Below are 22,515 nucleotides of genomic sequence, written 5' to 3' on the forward strand. Positions count from 1 at the left end.
CACAGGATGCTGGGATCATGACCTGAGCCGAAGGCAGCCGCTTAACCAACTGAGCCACCCAGGCGTCCCTATACCACATCTTCTTTATCCGTTCATCTTTTGATGGACATCTAGATTCTTTCCATAGTTTGGCTGTTGTATACATTGCTGCTATAAACATTTGTGTGCACGTGCCCCTTCGGATCACTACGTTTGTATCTTTAGGGTAGATACCCAGTAGTGCAGTTGCTGGGTCATAGGGTAGTTCTATTTTCAACATTTTGAGGAACCTCCATGCTGTTTTCCAGAGTGGTTGCACCAGCTTGCATTCCCACCAACAGTGTAGGAGGGAGGGTTCCCCTTTCTCTGCATCCTCGCCAGTATCTGTCATTTCCTGACTTGTTAATTTTAGCCATTCTGAGTGGTGTGAGGTGGTATCTCATTGTGGTTTTGATTTGTATTTCCCTGATGCCGAGTGATGTAGAGCACTTTTTCATGTATCTGTTGGCCATCTGGATGTCTTCTTTGCAGAAATGTCTGTTCATATCATCTGCCCATTTCTTGATTGGATTATTTATTCTTTGGGTGTTGAGTTTGCTAAGTTCTTTATAGATTTTGGATACTAGCCCTTTATCTGATATGTCGTTTGCAAATATCTTCTTCCATTCTGTCAGTTGTCTTTTAGTTTTGTTAACTGTTTCCTTTGCTGTGCAAAAGCTTTTGATCTTGATGAAATCCCAATAGTTCATTTTTGCCCTTGCTTCCCTTGCCTTTGGCGATGTTTCTAGGAAGATGTTGCTGTGGCTGAGGTCGAAGAGGTTGCTGCCTGTGTTCTCCTCAAGGATTTTGATGGATTCCTTTCTCACATTGAGGTCCTTCATCCATTTTGAGTCTAGGATGCTAATTTTAAAGTTGAAGTTATTTACCATATTAATAGATCAAAAGAGGAAAAACTCCATGACCATTTGAATAAATGGAGAAGAAGCAGTGACTAAAATGAAAACATGCTATAAAAGTCAAGCAAGCTAGGAATAAAAGAATAGTCTTAACCTGGTGAGGGGCATTGGCTACAATGCTACCAGTGATAATAGTGAAAAACTAGAAGCATTCTCTTTAAAATCCATAGCAAACAGGTGGCTGCTTTTGCTGCATCTTTAAATATTGTATTCTGGAGGGCCCAGTGAATGCTGTAAGACAAAAGACAGGGGAAAAGGCTTGGAAGGAAGAATCAAGCCCTATGTCTGTTCTGTGCCCAGTAGGGAGTCTGTTTAAGGATTCTCTCCCTCTCTTATTGCTCTTCCCCTGCTTGCCCTCTTCACGTGTGCTGTCTCTCAAATAAATCTTTAGAAAAAAATTCACAAGAATCTACAGAAAAACTATTTAAATGACTAACCTTCAGCAAAGTTATTGGATATGAAATCAATATGCAGAAAACATAGCATTCCTCATATGACCCGCAGACAGTTAGGAAAAATTTATTTAAAAATATTTATAATAGGGGTACCTGGGTGTGGTTCAGTTCATGAAGCATCTGCCTTTGGCTTAGGTCAGGGGTGTAGGTATCCAGCACTGCCTCTGGCTCCCTGCTCAGCAGGAAGCCTGCTTCTCCCTCTACCACTTCCCCTGCTTGTGTTCCTTCTCTTCTCTGTCTCTCTCTGTCAAGTAAATAAATAAAATCTTTAAAAATTTTTCATGATAAGAACTGTACGTTATTAGGGATATGTATTACAAGAGAAATGTACTCCTTTGATGGAGGAAAATTGTAAGACATCTTTGCAAGACTAAAGGAAGATCTGAACATTGAAAAAGCTCTATACTGTTCCTGCTTGTTAGACTCTATCATGTATATGCTTATTTCCTTTAAATCTGTTAAGACATTTGATTCAGTTAAAACCACAAGTAGGCTTATCAAAAAACTTGGTAAAGTGATTCTGAAAGTCATTTAAAATGGTAAAGAGGCAAGAAAAAAAATTGAAGAATAAAGAGTTGGGGGACTTGCCATTCCAGATGTTAAGGCTTTTTATGAAACTGGTAATTAAAATGATACGGTCTTAGTATATGGGGAGAGGATTTGATCAGTGGCACAGAAGAGAAGTAGAACCGCACAACTGTGGGAGTTTAGAATGTGACAGCATTGTAAGTCAGACATTGTCACTCAGTAAATGAAGCTGGGTCATATGGAAAAAATAAAATTTACTTCTTACCTTATGCTATATGCAAAATTTTCCAGAAGTATTAAAGGTATAAAATGAAAATTCATTTTTATAAGAATTGTATAGAAGAAAGTCTTGATGATGTCAAGACAGAATAGGGTGTTTTAAAGCACAAACCATGATAGAAGAGATTCATAGATTTGACAGCATTCAAATTTTAAAACCTTTGAACATTACCACCAACCAAAAGACAGCACAATTAAAGAGAAAAATAGCCCATGGACAGAAGAGAAGATATTTACATTGTGTAGAACTGACAAAGGATTAATATCCAGACTATATAAAGAAATCCTACAAATGGATAAAAAAAGATAAAACCTGAAGAACACATACAAAAGACAAAAAGAATGCCCCAAAAGATAAAAGAATACCCCAAAAGAAAATGTACAAAGGATATGCACACTCAATTCATGTAAGAGGAAATAAGAATGGCAATAAATGTTTGCCATTTGCCAGGTTCTTATTCTCAGTGATAACAGAAAATGCAAATTAAAACTTCAGGAATATAGTATTTTTGTTATGTTGCCAAGAATTTATCAAGTCTGTTTATACTTAGTGTTGGCTAGTGACTAGGGGGTATAGGAACTCTGCTGAATCAATACAGTGCTGGTTGGGACATAAATCAGTGCAACCACTTAGGAGAGCCAGTTTGGAGTATTTAGTAAAGTTGAAAGGATGCCCAGCTCCACATAAAAGTGGAATTCTATTCCATTTCAGAGCATATGCTTGACACGTTCTTACAGAAGTGTTACTGAGAGACATACAGTGATGGTTATTGCTGCATTATTGGAATAGGAAAAATTAAAAATAACCTAAATGTTCTGCATAGGAGAACTGATACATTGTGGTATACTTATATAATGGAATACTACATAGCAGGTAAAATGTACATATATATATATATTCTCAAAATGGATTGTGTGTGTACCTACATATATTCTCAGCATGGAAAATATGTATGTATATATGTATAAATATGTACATATATGTATAAAGTATATATATGTATTTACTTATTTAACATGAACAAATTTCAATATTGAGTGAAAAAAAATTGTTTGCTGTACTATTACTATTACCTAGAATAAAATACTCACTGAATCAATGAATGATGTTAAAGTAGGTCCTCCATGCAGCAGCATCTTTGGTAAGCAGGCTAAACCTCAAGCTTTCCTCCTTCCCTCCATTTTGTTGACTCCTCCTTTTTCCCTCTAGGTGATGTGCTCTTCTAGGGCAGAGATATATTTTATTCCTATTTACATTCCCTGGCTATTAATGATCCTGACTTAGAATAGGCATTTAATAAATGTGTAGAAGTAATTAGTGAATGTTGCTTATTATAATAATGCAGTGTTAAGAGAGGGCTTTGAATCAGGAATTGTAAGACCTCAATTCTCCTGCTTTTTAGGTTGCAGTTTTTGGTGTTTTTTTTTAAACCTTTCTGAGCTTCAGTTTTCTAAGAGTAATACCTGTTCTGCCTAAATCTCCAACACCATATTTAAATGTGTTACATGAGTGTAAGAGATTTCTAATATTTCACCAGGGGGAGAAAATACATGATTGTGAAGTTACTGTGGGAGTAGCTGTGCTGTGTATTCTTAGCACTGTCTACCTTCCTTTTAGGAGTTGTGTGAGCAATCTGTGTCCCAGAGGAGAGTCATCATTTCTTTTTTATTTCTAGTTTACCAACCCAGTTTCTGTTCTTGCAAAGGGAGATTGGCTCTAAAATAGCCAGAACTCTGTTTTGTGGGTTGGTTTTTTTTTTTTTTTTTTCCCTCAAAGCCATGAGAGTAAAATTTTCTTTGGTATCAAAACTATGACTCATGGGCGCCTGGGTGGCTCAGTGGGTTGAGCCGCTGCCTTCGGCTCAGGTCATGATCTCAGGGTCCTGGGATCGAGGCCCGCATCGGGCTCTCTGCTCAGCAGGGAGCCTGCTTCCCTCTCTCTCTCTCTGCCTGCCTCTCCGTCTACTTGTGATCTCTCTCTCTGTCAAATAAATAAATAAAATATTTAAAAACTATGACTCATGTCTGAAATATGTTTGTGTATATAGAGGAGAGGAGAAGAGGGAAAGTCAGGAAATTCATCTGGTTGCACTAGACTCCAGTTCCAGTTACTTTCTTTTCTTTCTTTCTTTTTTTTTGAAGATTTTATTTATTTATTTGACAGAGATCACAAGTAGGTAGAGAGGCAGGCAGAGAGAGAGAGGAGGAGGAAGCAGGCTCCCTGCAGAGCAGAGCACGATTCAGGACTCTATCCTCCTACCCTGAGATCATGACCTGAGCCAAAGGCAGAGGCTTAACCCACTGAGCCACCCAGGCGCCCCCAGTTACTTTTTATCTTGAACTTGGATAGTGTGACCCTGAAGCAGCATGTTACTTGGTTAGCCCAAGTACTGATAACCTGAAAGGTTGAATCATCTCTTATCTTCAGAAGAAAAATCATGAAAAGTCACTAAAATATGTATGTGTGTATACACACACATGCGCGCACGCACACATACATACATGCTTTTATTATGTTGGGACAGTGGGCCATGGAAGCAGGGTTGAAATAAAACTTTGGCATTTTGATGGACTACCATAGTAAAGAACTTCACTTAACAACAGAATATTAATTTATATGTGGATTAGCAAAAGGAGTTTCACTTTGCCAGATGTAAAAAATTAATAGTTTAAACTCAAAGGGAAAGGATGGACGTTTGGCAGAAGAGAATCTGGGGCAGTTGGTAAACCTCAAGCTGTCCAGCTGTAGCATTTGGTAAGAGATGAAAGGTAGGCATGGAGCAAATCACCGAGGACACTGTAGGCTAGGCTATGGCAGAGTGACCATAACCCTTAACCAGGATGCTGTTACTTTTATTACCAGGACAAAAGGAATAATTGAACTGTCGCAGGCAAATCAGGTCATATGGTACCCTTATTTGAAGGTGAAGAAGAGCCACTGATACAGTTATATACCCTACAAGGAATGGGAGGTTAAAAAATATTTAGGCAGGAGTTTGGGCAAGTCTGAATAATCTTGACTGGAAGCGAATGAGAGGGGTATGCGAACTGCTGGATGAAGACGTGTAATTGAAAATGATTGCTGTTGTTCAACAGGGTAAAGAATTTGAACATGTGTAAATGCTATTGGAAAGAGCCAATAGTCAAGTAAGTTGACAATTAGTAGAGTGAGAGACCTAAGGAATGGTGATAGGGTATGGAGCTCTTTTTTCATGTGACAAGTAGAAAAGGAGGCAAGAATGATTATAGGTGTGGGTGAATGTTCAGAGTAATGACAAGACCTGATGGGGCTGGGAGGTTGTTAGCTAGCTTCCAGGGTCTTCAGAGAAGCATTTGGATAGAGGAAGGGAAAAGTGTAAGGGGCAAGAAAAGAATGTTTCCTCCTGTATAGGTTGTCACAGGTATTTAGGTAGAAATATTTCTGAAGCACAGCTTAGGTCATTAAGGGTCATTGAAGGAGAGTTTCAAAAAAGAAGTGGTCAGCAGCAGCAACAGTGCCTTTTACTGGTGGTATATGACAAAACTGGAGAGTGCTGAAGTGGTCATGGAGACCTGTGAGTATAGTTTGGTAGTAGTGATGCGTGGTTGTAGTAGGTGGGAAAGAAGCTAGAGTACAGGAGTGGGTGAAAGGTTAAGGTGCAGACAGTTTCCAAAAAGCTCCTCTGGGAAAGCTAGATGAAGAAGAGCCACTGATACAGTTACATACCCTACAAGGAATGGGAGGTGGTAGCTAGGAGGAGATAACAGCGTTTTGCTTTTGTTTGAAAAATGGTTGGAAATTGAGCTTGAGGAAGAACATTTAAAAAGTGCAATTACTTGGTGTGTTTGGTTTTTTCCCCTAGAGTGTGGAAAGGTAGAAGGGTCTGGTTGATGATGGGAAAAGGTTGGTTGGGCCAGATTTTGAATAATCTTGAATGGCATTATGAAGAAATGTTAACTTTACACATTATTTCAAGGAAGCTTTTAAATATCTTTGTCTCATTTGAGAATCTGTGCTTTAGAAATACTACTCTGGCAATAGCAAAGACTGGACTAAAAGGTAGCCAGACTGAAAGGAGACAGATTGCCTATGAAGCATGTAGTGATGAGAGCCTGAATTAGGGCATTGGCAGTTCATGGAATGAAGAAGAGTTGGCATATTTGAGATTATAGTTCAGAGGTGTAATGAACACAACTTGTGGTTTTGGAATGAAGGAGAATGTTTGTAGAACCTAGTGGTTTCCATCTGAGTTGACTATATAACTGATAAATTCACAATAAGAGACCCAAAAGAAAGAGTAAACATTTGGTACTGGGGTGATTTATAATGGCTTTGTTGAGATATAATTCACATGCGGTGCAATTCACCCATTTAAAGCATACAATTCAGTGTTTTTAGTGTATTCACAGAGTTGTGCAACCATTCCCACAATCAATTTTAGAATGTTTTCATAAAGAAACCCATACCCTTTAGCAGTCACTCCCGATGTTACCCTACTTCTATCCCTCCCCCCAGCCCTAGGCAACCATTAAATGTACTGTTAGTCTTTATGAATTTACCTATTTTGGACATTTCATATCAATGGAATTTTATGGTCCTTTGGGACTGGCTTCTTTCACTTAGCATAATGTTTTCAAAGTTACCCATGTAGAGGATCACTTTTTACCTTGTATCATGCTCACCTCCTTGCATGTTTTATCTCCTCCTCTGCAACATTAATGCCTTGAGGGCAGGGACTGTTGTTGTATACTCTAGAGCTGTATCTAGCACATATTTTTGTATTCAGTTGTAACTTAGCAAAATTTGATACATCATAAATTAGAAGTTAACTCAGTAACCACAAAATTAAGTTAACCAGAATGATCTGCTCCCACACATGCTTACTCCCTGAGCTTGTGTTTTTGTTTGCTGTCATGGAATAAATTGGTACCATGCCAGTGGTTCTGGTTCTGACATTAATTGTGTGACCTTGGGTAAGTCATTATATCATTGTTATACTCTCTGTAGACACTTAACTGAAAACAAGGATAAAAGTCCCAACCCAATCTGAAACTGAGGAATAACTAAGATAATTCAAGTTGATGGGATTTGGATAGAGTTGGGGTTTATCTAGACAACCTCTGAGAAGAGATTAACAAATGTTTAGCTCTGTTACCTAATCCTTTTGGGATGAGTAGCCTTTATTCATAGGATTAGGTATTTTGGCCCCTTGATTCTTTTCAGTCCCCATTTTCAAGGTCCTGGCATGCTGCTGCTTTTGTTACCATTCTGGGGCATTTTACCTGTGTTATGTTCCCTAGCTTTTTTCTCTGAAATACTTCAGACACTTGTTTCTTAAGGACATTAACCAGTACACTTCCTGTGTTGCATAGCTTCCAGTCTTCTAATTCCTGTGTCTTAATGGGCTGTTTGTAATTGAATACAAATATTTAAAAATTTGAAACTTACCCTGTCCACCTTCTTGAAACAAACAACTTATAAATAAATACAGTCTCCTCCTCCCCCATCTTTTGGGGAGTTGTTAATTCTTCCTCGCTAAGCAAATGATTCCCCCTTTCTGTGTCTAGCCTACTGCCAGTGTCCTCCGTGCATTGAGCATTCCAGGGCTGTAGCTGTAGTGAATATTGCTGATGTCATTGTTTGCCTTATTGGGATTTTGCTCTTTGTTTCACAGGGAGCTGTGATTGGTATAGACGATGAGGACGACAGCACCTTCACAATAACTGTTGATCAGAAAACCTTCCATTTCCAGGGTGAGCTAAAAGAAGAGATTCTTTCTCTTCACAGCCCTAACTGCTTCTTTACTTCCTCTTTTGGGTGTTTGCTGGATGACTTGAATGGTTTTGCAACTGATCCTGCATGAATGAGTGCACGGGGAACGTTCTGGATGAAGTGGTACTGCAGGTTAGGCAGGGATTTGTATCTGCAGTGGATACAGATCTATTTGAGACGACTGTGGATCACACTGCAATTGGAGATTAAACATTTAAAGGATAAAAATCAGTGAAGGGAGAGAGTAATGGGCTGCTGCTGCTGCTGGCTTGTGTTTACAGAAGGTTGCTGATCTTTTATCGAGGAGTGTGGTTCTGCCTCTGCATGAAGAGTCTAAAGACTGATTGTGAAGGTTGCAGTGTTTGTCAGTGTGCAACTCAAAATGTAAATTAAATTGAAGCTAGTGGCAGCCTTTGGTTTTAAAGGTTTTGCTTTGCTTCAAGAATCGCAAGTTTGCATTCATTTCATCTGTATTTCTGTGTCTTGTCTGCCAGCCGTCATTTCTCTGCTATTATCCTTTTTATAGTTAATAACACCCATGCCATCTGCCACTGCTATGTTTCGACATTGCATGCTATGGTTCGCCGGTAGAAAGGGTAAGGTACTGTATGATCATTCTCATTTCATCTTGCTTTGAAAACTCTAAAGCAGCACATAAAAGCCGATTTTAATGATGCTGTCCTAATGTACCTCTCATCTATTAGAAGTGTTTATTAGCTTTGCTATTAATGTTTTTGTTATTTTGCTTATCCAGAGTAACCTCTATTTTACATTTAAAGCCGTCCAGGAAACTTAGAAGCTTTGGAGATGTTAGCAGTTTCTCTGAACTACAAGTGACAATGTACTGTGATAGATGCTAGGTATACCGTTGTAAATAAATATTAAGTAAGTTTGTAGTTTAAAAATGTTTTGGTTATGGGGTCTAACAGTGATCAGGTATATTATGTAAGATGTGGAGACAGCTGTTGTCCTTCCATTGCTATAGTATATTGAAGTTATTGTTCTTCACTTTTAAGAAATTGACTCTTAGAAATGAAAGATGCAGCTTATATATGATAGAGACAAACCAATACAACTCAATAGTGGTATCTCTGATGCTTTTAGGAAAAGCATTCTTAAAATATTCATGGTGTTTGGTCATACTCTTTACTCAGAGCTGCTTAACTAATGATGCTTTCTTGAAATTTTCCATGCATTTAAAATTTTAGAACATTTTAAATATTATGAAAGCACAGGGCCTTTATTTTTAGGTTGACTATATAATGCTTTTTATAAGCTAAAGCAGGTAACATCCCCATGCTGAAACTCTTTACTTGATTAAAGCTGAATACTTAAATGCATTTCAGGTAATAGCTCCTAGATGCAGGTGAAGGCTGCAGTATGGAATTCTCTCCTCTGCCGTTATTAAGGAGATAACTCCTTTGGACTTTTGGAAGCTGTCTTGTTTGCCTGTTTAAAAGAGAGGAGACTCAGACCTCTAGAGCAAGGACACCTGTACCTTCTGATTTATTTAGATTATTTATGTTAAATATTCTAATATTTATGTGACTTGCTTATAAAACAATTCCTTTAATTCCTGAAATGATTTAAATAACAAGTGTAAATAAGACTTAAATGTATTTTTAAAATGATTTCTTAGTTCTGAGACTGTCAGATTGATTATTTTCTACTGTTATAGTAAGGGGAGCTTCGGACAACATGACATTATCTGGCTTTTGTAAAGAACTCACCAGGACCTCTTTCTATATATTCTTGGCAATAATGAGAATTGAAAATAATAATAATCCAGAATTGAAAGCAAGTTTGGCTGGATATATATTAGCATATGCTTAAATATGTTGAAGTTTTTATTTCATTTACTGGAATTTTTTAAAGCAAATAAAAGTATCAGTTGACATCTCTAAAGCAAATTCTACTTACTATCAACTGTTAAAGGGAAAGCTAGAATTTGTTGAGATACATTCATTTGTTCAACATCCATTTTAGGCATTATTTTAAGTTCTGGGGATACAGTATTGAACAAAACATAAAATTCTTTATCCTTTTGGGTCATCCATCTGGTAGAGGAGAAAGTCCAATGAAATAAAAAGTTACTTATACTGTGTGTATGTGTGTGTATGCTAGTAAAATATGAATAAGGGAGTGCTAAATCCTGGGGAGAAAAAAATAAAGCAGAAAAGAAGAAAATGAAATGAAGTGAGATTGTGTATAGGTAGAGGGAGGTTTTGAAATTTGAGAGTGGCCAGGGAAAGACTCATTGGGATGGTGGTGAAAGACCTGAAGGAAATGAAGGAAGAAGCTTTAAGGCTTTGTTGGGGATGGTGGTACATCATTACTAGGCAGAGGAAATAGTAAGTGCAAAAGAGTGTGCCTGCCACATTTGAAGAACAGTAGGGAGGCCATTTCTAGTTGGAATGCAAATAATCATGGGGACGGGTAGTGGGAAATGAAGTATACAAGGTAACAGAGAAGTTGATCATGGGAGGCCTCATCTGTCATGGTAAGAATGTTGAATTTTGGGGCGCCCGGGTGGCTCAGTTGTTAAGTGTCTGCCTTCAGCTCTGGTCACAATCCCAGGGTCCTGGGGCTCAGGCTCCCTGCTCAGCAGGAAGCCTGCTTCTCTCTCATCCCCCCTGCTTGTGTCCCCTTTCTTGTTGTCTTTCTCTGTCAAATAAATAAATAAAATCTTAAAAAAAAAAAAAAAGGAATGTTGAATTTTACTGAAAAGAGAAGCCATTAGAGGGTTTTGAGCAGAGGAGTAACACGATGGGATTTTTTAACGATATCACTCTGGCCACTCTGTTTAGAATAAAATGTAGGAGCCAGGGACAGAAGCAGGGAAACTAGTTAGGCTATTGTAATTCAGAAGAGAGGTGATGGTGGTTCCCACAGGGTAGCAGTTGGGATAGAGAGGCAGTGAGAAATGGTTAAATTTTCACATGTATGTTTAAAATAGACTTTTTTGAGGTATAATTAATATACCATAAAATGTGTACATTGTAAAGTTCAGTGAGTATTGAGAAATTTATTTAGTCATAACTGCTACCACAATCAAGAAATTGAACATTAATATCATCCGAAAGATTCCTTTTTTCTTCCAGTATCTACTCCCAGCTGCTGGCCTCAAGCAACCACTGATTTACTTTCTATCACTACAGATTTTTCTTTTGGAGAGTTTCATGTAAATAGAGTCCTACCTTATGTATTCTCTTTTGTCTGGCTTTATTTTAGCTCCTCATAATGTTTTTCGTAGTCATCCATGTTGTTACATGTATTGGTAGTTTGTTTCTTTTATATTGTTAAGTAGTAGTGTGTCATATGATACTGTATTTCAAAGGTCAAACTATAGCATGTGAAAGAAAGGAGTCTAGGTTGACACCAGGATTTTTGGCTTGCCACAAGAGTGGAGCTGCCATTAACTGGGATGGGGAGACTATTGGAGGAATTAGTTTGGGGAAGGGGATGTGGGCATCAGAAGCTTAGCCTTGGACATGCTTACGAACAATTCTAGATGCCTGTCGGACATCCAGACAGATGTCAAATAGGCAGTTGAAGTGTCAGATTTAGGGGAAAAGTTCATGCTGAAGAAATAAATTTGGGAGTCATTGGCATATAGATAGTATTTAGAGCCACAAGAATTTAGGAGTAAGTGTAGAGAGATAAGAGGGGTCTAGGTCTTGAGCCCTGAAGCATTCCAGCATCTATGTAAATAGAACGGAGCTGAGGTAAAACTAGCAGAGAAGATTGAAAAGAAGCAATGAAAAAGGAGGGGGAAACTTAGGCGGATGCAATAGCCTGGAAGCCAAGAGAGTATTTCTAAAAAGGGAGAAGCATGATCAGCTGTGTCATATGCTCCTTGATAGATCAACTAAGTTGAGGGATGAGAAGGGATCAGAGGATTTAACAATTCGGAGTCCACTGATAACCTTGAGAACAACTTCTTTTTTTTTTTTCTTAAAGATTTTATTTATTTATTTGAGAGAGAGAGTGCATGCAAGCTGGAGGGAAAGAGAGAGGAAGAGAGAATCTAAAGCCGACTCCATGCTGAGTGAAGAGCCCGACATGGAGCTTAATCCCCTGATTGTGAGATCATGACCTGAGCCAAAACCCAGAGTTGACTGCCCAACTGGCTGAGCCACCCACGTATCCCAAGAAGAACAATTTTTTTTTCTTTTTTCTTTTTTCTTAATACATAATTGTTTCAGGGGTACACGACTGTGATTCATCAGTCTTAGAGAGTTCATAGTGCTCACCATAGCACATACCCTCCCCAAAGTCCATCACCCAGCCACCCCATCCCCCTGACTCCTTCCAGTCCAGCAACCCTCAGTTTGTTTCCTGAGATTAAGAGTCTCTTATGGTTTGTCTTCTTCTCTGGTTTCATCTTGTTTCATTTTTCCCTCCCTTCCCCCATGATCCTCAGTCTTGTTTCTCAAATTCCTCATTGCCAGTGAGATCAGATGATAATTGTCTTTCTCTTTGATTGACTTATTTCCCTTAGCATAATACTCTCTAGTTCCTCCACATCATTGCAAATGGTAAGATTTTGTTTTTGGTTTTTTTTGATGGCTGCATAATACTCCATTGCATATATATACCACATCATCTTTATCCATTCATCTGTTGGTGGACATCTAGGTTCTTTTCCATAGTTTGGCTATTGTGGACATTGCTGCTATAAACATTGGGGTGCACATACCCCTTCGGATCACTACATTTGTATCTTTGGGGTAAATACCCAGTAGTGCCATTGCTGGGTCATAGAGTAGCTCTATTTTCAACTTTTTGAGGAACCTCAATACTGTTTTCCAGAGTGGCTGCACCAGCTTGCATTCCCACCAAGAGTATAGGAGGGTTCCCCTTTTTCCACATCCTCGCCAACACTCGGCCGTTTCCTAACTTACTAATTTTAGCCATTCTGAGTGGTGTGAGGTGCTATCTCACTGTGGTTTTAGATTTGTATATCCTTCATGCCATGTGATGTGCAACACTTTTTCATGTGTCTGTTGGCCATTTGGATATCGAGAAGAACAATTTTAAGATAGAAATAAACAGTGCTTTCAACTTCTGCTGTAAAGGGAAGGCGAGAATATGGTAGTAGCTGGAGAGGGGAGTGAGAACAAATTTTTTCATGTGATAAGGGAAATAAGAGCATGTTTTTGTGGTACTGGCAGTGTTTCAGTAAAAACGGGAAAATTGATGCAACAGAGTAGGGGGAGAATTGCTGGATGACTGTTTTTGAGAAGGCTAGAGAGAATGGTATCTAATACACAGGTGGAGGAGGCATTGCCTTTTGTTAAGAACACAGACAGTTCATTCATAGCAACAAGAAAGAAGGCCAAGTGTATGAAAATATATGTAGGTAGGTTGTTACCTATCACCTTCATTTCCATTGTGGTTTAAATTTCTAGCTACCTTCCATATCCTGTATGGTGAAACATCATTTGTTTATAATAAAGAGGATTGGTACCAGGAAAAAAAAAACAAACCTTCCTGAAACAACAGATTATTTATCATTGCAATGATTAATTCTGGTAACTTGGTATTTCAAAATATCTTCAGTTTTAAAGAGATGCCATAAAATTATCAAAACAAAGTTAATTTTTTAAAAAAGATTCTATTTATTTGACACAGTGAGAGAGCTAGCAAGAGAGAGAGCACGAGCAGGGTGAGTAGCAGGCAGAGGCAGAGGAAGAAACAGGCTTCCCCTCTGCAAGGAGCCTGATGTGGGGCTCGATCCCAGGACTCTGGGATTGTGACCTTAGCTTAGGGCAGATGCTTAATGACTGAGCCACCCAGGCACCCCAAAACAAAGTCAATTTAATTTAACTTCAGATTTGAGAAAAAAAAATATATAAGTAATCACTGAAATTACAATCTAGCATGTTAGAGCTTTAAACAGGTTTGAAAACTACAACTTCACTCTGTCCTTTCAGAGATGAAAAATATTTGCTAATTTATCTTTATGAACTGCCTCTTTTTTCTTGAACAGGGCAGAAAAAATCATTCCCTTTCTTATCTGTCAGCTAAAGTTATTTGCATGTAGATTCTTTATTAGACAGTAAATGGAAAGCAGTTTTGGTATTAGACTGGCTATTGAGCTCAAACATAATTGTGTATATAGTATGTGTAATTCCCCATTCTCAGAACTGAGAGTATACTGGTATATACGATTTAGGCCATGATGACAGGGAGCTTGTAAAGAAGTAATTGGACTGAAATATGAAAGGTGCTCTCACAGTGGAAATATGTGTAAGACACTGAAATAATGAGGAGGCAAAAAAGACAGTTACTCTGTGTTTTACAGAGGAGTAGCATTTTTTGTTACCAGGTGATTATAATCAAAATTAAAAATCACAGTAACTATATGGGATGCCTAGGGTGGCTTGGTCATTAGGCATCTGCCTTCAGCTCTAGTCATGATCCCAGGATTCTGGGATCGAGCCCTCCATTGGGCTCCCTGCTTGGCGGGAAGCCTGCTTCTCCTCTCCCACTTCCCCTGCTTGTGTTCCCTCACTCGTTGTGTGTGTGTCTCTCAAATGAATAAATAAAATCTTCAAAAAATAATAATAAAATAAAAAAATAAAAGTAACAGTAACTGTAAAAATGTCAAGATGTGCAGCAGCAGCATATAATGTAAAAATAAAAAGATTCCTATCACCGGGTTCTTTCTCCCTCCTCTTCCTCTTTAGCTCTTCTCTGTAGCAGACTTCTAAAGATTGAAGAAGTTTGTTAGGCCGAGAGATGTTGTAGCATGTGCAAAGGCATGGAAATATGTTGCTGCCAGTGTGTTCAGAGAACTACAAATGTTTGGTACTGCTAGAATGATGAGATGAGACAGAGGTGTACATCTAATACAAAGAAGTTACATTTTTATCCTGAGGTCAGTGAAGAGCCAGCAAAGCAGAGTTTTAAGCAGAGAAGAGAAAGAGTAAAAACATGGGCTTTAGATAAATAGTTGTGATTGTTTGGTAAGGCCCTGAATGGGTTAAAGCTGTAGTAATGGGGAAGGAGAAGAAGACATAGACTTGAGATTTTAGACTTGAGATCTGTAGAAACTAGTGACTGCTGGGAAATGGGAGGTGAGAGAATGGGGGTCATAAAGGTAGTGTTCCTGGCTTGGCTTGCTGTTTGGATGTTGTCAATATCTGAAGTTGAGGAGCTAGGGAAACAGGAACGGTTGGTGAGGGATCTCCTATGTCTGTGGGACACATCTAGCTATAGATGGTGATGGCAATTGGATTTAAATTTGCACTGAAGATGGAGATCTGTGGCTACCAGTAAGTAGAACTAGCAGTTGAGAAATTGAATGCCTAAGAGCTAGGCAGATAAGTAAATGAGTGAGGGGTAAAACTAGATGAAGATTTTAGCAATTTGGAAAGCTCATGCCGTGTTTGAAGGGTTAGTTGCTGCTTAGTTCCAGACAGTTGTAGGCTTTTGGTAATGCTTGTCCAGTGTTAGCAGATTATCAGGTTTTTCAGTAGAAGCCAGAAAATCAGACATTTTCTGTGTGTGTGTGATTTGAGTATGTGTATGTTAAATCTCTAAATTAAACAATAACAGCAACAAACTGTGTAAGCGAATGAAATGCATCTGTGGGCTAGATAAAACCTCTCTATATTTTCAGTCTCTGTAGAATAGTGGGTATGACCTTTCTGGGAGATCTGAATCAGAAGAGAGCTAAGATCAAATCTGGGAGCACATTAGAGAGGAACCATCAACAGGCTCAAAGGAATGTTCGGAGAGATTGGGATGAAAGCTATTAGTTTCAACCTGTGCAAATACTGTATTTACAGTTGCCTGTCAGCAGTTCATATGGCTTAATCCAATAATAGAAGACTAGGTAGTTCACACTAAGACTATTAGTTCACACTAATAATTAGAAAAATACCCAGTCATTTGAATTTTACCTTCAAATAAAATTGTGTCTATTTAATGCTTTATATATAAGGATTTACAGTGTTACTTATAGTGTATTGGAATGATAATGATAGCTGCATTTATTGGATTTTTTTTTTTATGCCAACACTATACAGAGTTTTACTTGTGTTAACTCTGTTCTCATGATCTTATGATGTAGGTACTATTACTATTCTTATTTTACAGATAAGGAAACTGTCAATAGACAGATTTTGCAAGGCAGAACTGGTATTTGAACACAAACAGTTGTGCTTTAGGGCCATTCTCCTAAGTGCTACAAAATAGTTATTGTAGAAATTTGTTAACTAGTTTATAATTAACTTTTATAATTTTTTTTTTAAAGATTTATTTATTTATTCGTTTGACACAGAGAGATCACAAGTAGGCAGAGAGGCAGGCAGAGAGAGAGAGGAGGAAGCAGGCTCCCCGCTGAGCAGAGAGCCCGACGCGGGACTCGATCCCAGGACCCTGAGATCATGACCCGAGCCAAAGGCAGCGGCTCAACCCACTGAGCCACCCAGGCGCCCTAACTTTTATAATTTTATCAGAAAAGGAATTAATGTAAAACATAAGGAACTTTAAATTACAATGCAGTTTAATGCAATTAAAAAAAATTTTTTTTTTGTGGTATTAGTGTTCTGCATGTTCCATTACTTTGTAGTGAAGGTAGTAACAACAATCACCATTACTATTACCAAATACCTGTTAAGAACCAGGCACAATGTTCAATAGGCACTGTACATTCCTTCCATAGTTCAACTCCTCAACAATAAGGGTAGTTTTAGAGTTAGAGAAACAGGTTTAGAGAAATTAAGTGTCAGGATTGGTGGATTAGTGCTCAGGTCTGTCTAGATCAGTAGTTCTTTTTTTTTTTTTTTTTTTTTAAGATTTTATTTATTTGACAGAGAGAGATCACAAGCAGGCAGAGAGGCAGGCAGAGAGAGAGGAGGAAGCAGGCTCCCTGCTGAGCAGAGAGCCCGATGCAAGGCTCGATCCCAGGACCCTGGGATCATGACCTGAGCCGAAGGCAGAGGCTTTAACCCACTGAGCCACCCAGGCGCCCTTAGATCAGTAGTTCTTGAAGTGTGCTATTGGACCAGCAGGATCAGCATCACCTGGGAACTTGTTAGAAAAAGGGAATCTCTCTGGTCTGGCTCCAGACTTGCAAAATCAGAAACTCTGGGAATGGGCCCTCTAGTGATTTTGATGTACTATGAAGTTTGAGAGCCATTGGTCTGGATCCAGTGGTTTCACATGTTATTCCAATTTCCTCTCCTAATACCCTTAGACGTTAGATGGAATATCTTCAAATTATATATGAGTGAAATGAGTGACCTGGTCTTGATCTTAGATTATCTTACTATGTATGCCCTAACCTACTTAGAGGGGGTGTCTTGGGTTAAGCAAACCTGGTGTGTGATAAATCTAAATTTTTTAAAGATGGAAATTAGATGTTTTAGTTCCTAAATGAAGATGTCATTTAGGCAGTATATTCTCCAAAATGATTTCAAGTATGAAATTTGTTTGCAAATTTACTTGGATATACTTTTAAAACAACACAAGTTGCATAAGACAAAATACAGTATTTTTAAACATTAAAAAAAATCTTTAAATTAGAAGAATCTTCAGGAATTGTGTGTTAGTAGAAGTTATCTGTGGTTGGACTGATAGTTGACCTTTTCAACTCCATCCATTAGAGCTTTCTCATTTATTCAAATGCAGAATTACTACAAATCAGCCCAGTGGTAAAGGAAAGGGTTTATTTCAGGAAAGTTTTATTGATCAAGTATATTAGGGCAACATCGTCCCGACTGCATTAATATTAATCAGTGCAACATGGTACATTTTTACATTAATCATTTAGAAAGATAGATAGTACATCATTAGACAAACCCGTGGTTGTAGGCTTAAGTGTCTTTTGCTTTAAAATAATCATCCTAGCCTTATTATTAGTAAACAAATTCATTATCTTATTAATGATTTTTTGAAAAATCTCCCCCTGCAGTTTCATATTTTTGATTTTTACATGATAACCCCTCCTCAAAACCAGATAACCATTTAAAAAGATCTTGTGTAAAGGAGGTAAATCAACTATAATTCTTAATTAGATGTAGGCCTTAAAGTGGGGGAAATGCCACTGAATTCATTTGTTGGCAGTTTGTTGTGTTGGATGAAGATTGGATATCTGTGGTATACTTTTTCTCTTCTTAATTTGCTTTCTGTTTAAGATCCTCACTGAATATTTGAAATTATTTTTCCAATTTTAGCCAGTTACAGACTGTTGGGCTTACTGAGTAGCTAGGCTTAGAGTAGATATTTGACTTTTTATTAGTAAGTTACATTTTTATCCCATCATTCCCTTTTCCATAATTTTTAAGTAGTAAATTACCTGCTCACTATAGAAACTTGGGAAAATATAGAGTAGTATAAAGATGATACTAATAATCACCATAATCCTATCATCCAGAGATAATTATTCATAACATGCTTGTGGATTTCCTTCTGATCCTTTAATTTGTGTGTGTGTAATAAAATTGAGTTATCCTGTATAAAATTTTCAGGTTTTTAATTTTTTAAAAAAGATTTACTTACATATTTTAGAGAGCATGCCTGGTGAGTGGGGTTGAGGGGTGGAGGGAGACGAGTTGGAGAGGTAGAGAAGCAGGTTCCCCCAAAAGCAGGGAGCCCTGCTGTGAGATCTCATTACCCTGAGTTCATGACCTGAGGCAGAACCAAGAGTCGGACCCTTAACCGATTGAGTCACCCAGGCACCCTCTCTATTTTGAAGAATGCTGTGTTGAACATCCTTGCACATAAGTCTTTTAATAAAGTCTCTGTTTACCTTAGGATAGGTAAATTCTGAGAGAATTTATCAGAACAAAAGACATACATATTTTTAATGTTTCTGAAACAGTTCTCTGTAATTGCTTTCAAGAGAGATTGTGTTTATACTCCCTCTGCTTCATCACACCTTGCATCAGTACTTAATGTTATCATTTTAAGAGAATGTCAGCCAGTGCCTCTCCTCAAAAATACAGGGTTTTTTGTTTTTTCATTTTTTTATTTATTCATTTGACAGAGATCACAAGTAGGCTGAAAGGCAGGCAGAGAGAGAGAGAGAGAGAGAGAGAGGAGGAAACAGGCTCCCCAATGAGCAGAGAGCCTGACGTGGGGCTTGATCCTAGGACCCTGGGATTATGACGCGAGCCGAAGGCAGAGGCTTTAACCCACTGAGCCACCCAGGCGCCCCTCAAAAATATGTTTTAATGTGTTTATTTCTTGTTTGGTAACTTGTTCATTCTTTTGTCCACTTGGTTGTTGTTGCTAGCACATCCTTCTTTGATGAAAGGGAATGGGAAGTAGTCTTAGACTCATGCATTAACCCTACCATCTGAGAAATTGCTAATATACATTAAATTATTTTTTTTAAGATTTTATTTATTTATTTGACAGAGACACAGTGAGAGAAGGAACAGGAGCAGGGGGAGTGAGAGAGGGAGAAGCAGGCTTCCCACTGAGCAGGGAGCCTGATGCTGGACTCAATCCCAGGACACCGGTATTATGACCCAAACTGAAGGCAGATGCCTTATGACTGAGCCACCCAGCCACCCCATTAAATAAACTTTTTACCCAGTTTGGTTTTTTTTTTTAATTTTAATTTTTTAGTTTTTAACTTTTTAAAATTAACATATAAATAATGTGTTATTTGCCTCAGGGGTACAGGTCTATGAATCATCAGGCTTACACATTTCATAGCACTCACCATAGCACATACCCTCCCCAGTGTCCATAACCCAGCAACCCTATCACTAGCCCCAACCCTGGGCAACCCTCAGTTTGTTTCCTGAGATTAAGAGTCTCTCTCATGGTTTGTCTCCCTCCCCAGTCCCATCTTGTTTCATTTTTTCCCTGCCTACCCTCAACGACCCCACACCCTGCCTCTCAAATTCCTCATATCAGAGAGATCATATGATAATTGTCTTTCTCTGATCGACTTATTTTGCTTAGCATAATAAGTTCCATCCACATTGTTGCAAATGGCAAGATTTTGGGTTTTTTGATGGCTGCATAGTATTCCATTGTGTATATATACACACACCACATCTTCTTTATCCATTCATCTGTTGATGGACATCTAGGTTCTTTCCATAGTTTGGCTGTTGTGTACATTACTGCTATAAACATTTGGGTGAACGTGCCCCTTCAGATCACTACATTTGTAACTTCAGGGTAGACCCAGTAGTGTGATTGCTGGGTCATAGGTTAGCTCTATTTCCAACTTTCTGAGGAAACTCCATACTGTTTTCCAGAGTGGCTGCACCAGCTTGCATTCCCATGAGTTTTTTACCCAGTTTGGAACACGGCTTGGTAGGTGTTAGTGTGGAGAGTAAATGAAGACATACAAAGGAAATGATTAGTATATTATATAATGTGTATTTGAAAATATGCATGAAAGTAGGCTCTGTGAGTTGAACAAAGACTTGTAGAATGTGAGGGGGATGTATTCCTGCTTCATACTGCAAAGTCCTTAATTATACCTTCCCCCTTATACAATATTTATTCATAAGAGGTATTCATACATTTTAATTCCTTTCCTTCAAAAATAGCCATATAGGCAGTGGACCAAAGTCTTATGTGCCAAAGTCTAAGGAGTGTTCCATTAATAATACAAATTTACTGTTTGCAGCATGCATAATGATTTCTCAATTACATTATGCTTATAAAATTTACACTTACTGTCATTCCTATTGACACTTTTAATTTTTCTATTAATTAAAAAAATGATGGAATAGAATGCAAAATATATTGAAGTGGTTGCATGAGTGCTGTTTTCAAATGGAGATGGTGATGCTGCAAGTATTAAATTGTTGCATGGCAGACTTAGCTCAGTGTAGTGGTACAAAATGTCCATTTGTTGCTTGATATTAAAAAAATACAGATGTTCCTCCGAGGAGTCAGTGTACAAGAAAGTGTAGGGTATGTGAAAGTTGAATAAGCAAGTACTGCTTACATAAAAATGTAATATCATACCTCAGGAAACTTTTGGGAACTCAACAGTAATTTGAGGGACAATTAAGTATTAAGTGATACACACTTGTAAGTGTAATGGTTCAAGGAAGGGAGTGATACTGACAGATTTTCGATGGTTTTCAAACTTGGAATGAAGGCATTTTTAACAAATGCAATCTTTTTTAGAAACCAAGTGTGAGGTAGAAAAAGTATAATTCATCTGGTTGAAGTCAGAGGGTTGGAGGGCCTAGAGCTCTGCATGGGGCAGCTCATAGGCACTTTGAAAAAATACCAGTGTTCAGATTTATTCCTTCCCTCCATCCATTTAGTCATTCATTTTTATGGCCAACAAATATTTGAGTGTTTATTGTATACTAGGCACTAGGCTAGTTTCTGAGTATAAAGTAGTGAACAAAGCAAAATGCTTATCCTCAAGTATCTCATGTTTTGAAAATCATTATTCCAGAGGTTTTCTAATTGTACCATTTCAGGTAGTACTCTGACTCCAGCTTATTTATCCCTGAGTAAAAGCTTTTTCTTATGGTAGCCTGGACTGCACTCATCCTTGTTTTATTTTTAGGCAACTAAATACCTGATGAATTCTAAGAAAATACTCTGCTACAGTCCTTTGTCTTTTTAGCCTCCTACATTAACTCCACATGAAGTTTATGAATATTGATTCTCATGATTGTGAGGCTTCCATCAGTGTACTCCACATGTAACATTAGTCCAGCATATAAACTGAAGTTGTGTTTATCATTGCATTTTCTCAATACTAAATTTGAGGACCTAAGATAGTTTGATTAATACCCCAGAAAAAATAATTAGAATTCAGAAAACTGTAAGCTTTTTCTGCCAACGGATTCTGTCCTTGTGCTTTAATAAAATCATTTCTTTTGCACCAAAGAAAGAAAAAAAGAGGAAAGGAAAGGAAAAAGGAAAAGGGAAAGGAAAGGAAAAAGAAAAGCTGCATCTTTGCTGGGTTGTTGGCCTTAATGAAGACATCTGTTTTGGGTGATTGTCTGGTAGAAGGAATCAGAGTATCATGTAAAAGAGAATGGAGCTAGCCCATGCATATAGGTGACTTAAGTCAAGTGGTGTTGAATGTCAGTGGGCTTTTTTTTTTTTTTTTCATCTTGGGGAGGATGATTGGATATCTTTTCTGGTAAAGGGTGATATATTCCAGAATTGACCCTTAGATGAATAAAAGAAAGAGAGGAACAAATACTTCTCCAAGAATGCAGATAATGTTGTGCTTGGCGTGGTAATCCTCCGATATACCCTACACATGCTTATGAGATTCTTTTATTATCATTTTGTAGATTAGGAAACTGAGGCTTGGAGGAGTTTTTGTCCAAGGTAACATCTATGAGAAGTGGCCAAGTCTAGAGTCCAATACATGCTATTTTCATTACACAGTTCTGTTTGTTCACGCCTCTCCTTTCTATTACCCTTCCCCACACTGGCTTCTCTTTTCACCCTGCCTTAGTCTCTTTGTGGCTCTAGATTCAATGCTGTTTTCCTCTACACAGAACAGCACACTTCCTAACTCTGATACTACTTAGTGTTTTCATGCTTTCAGGTGGTTTGGTTGTCAGGAGTTTCTCCCGTGTGTACTATACATCCAAGTTGATAG

The 22,515-nt window shown here is 38.1% G+C and overlaps 1 protein-coding gene across 5 annotated transcripts in view; it reads left to right on the forward strand.

Moving 5' to 3' along the window:
* Positions 1–22,515, forward strand: part of OSBPL9 (oxysterol binding protein like 9) — a 165,181-nt gene that overhangs the window by 44,207 nt on the left and 98,459 nt on the right. For all 5 annotated transcript variants that reach the window (XM_059136137.1, XM_059136140.1, XM_059136136.1 and 2 more), the window contains exon 3: positions 7,852–7,930. In XM_059136137.1, coding sequence (XP_058992120.1) covers positions 7,852–7,930 — 79 coding nt within the window. The remainder of the gene's footprint in view (positions 1–7,851; positions 7,931–22,515) is intronic.

Source organism: Mustela lutreola, chromosome 10, assembly GCF_030435805.1.
Source record: "Mustela lutreola isolate mMusLut2 chromosome 10, mMusLut2.pri, whole genome shotgun sequence".
In the NCBI taxonomy this organism is placed as follows: Eukaryota; Metazoa; Chordata; class Mammalia; order Carnivora; family Mustelidae; genus Mustela; species Mustela lutreola.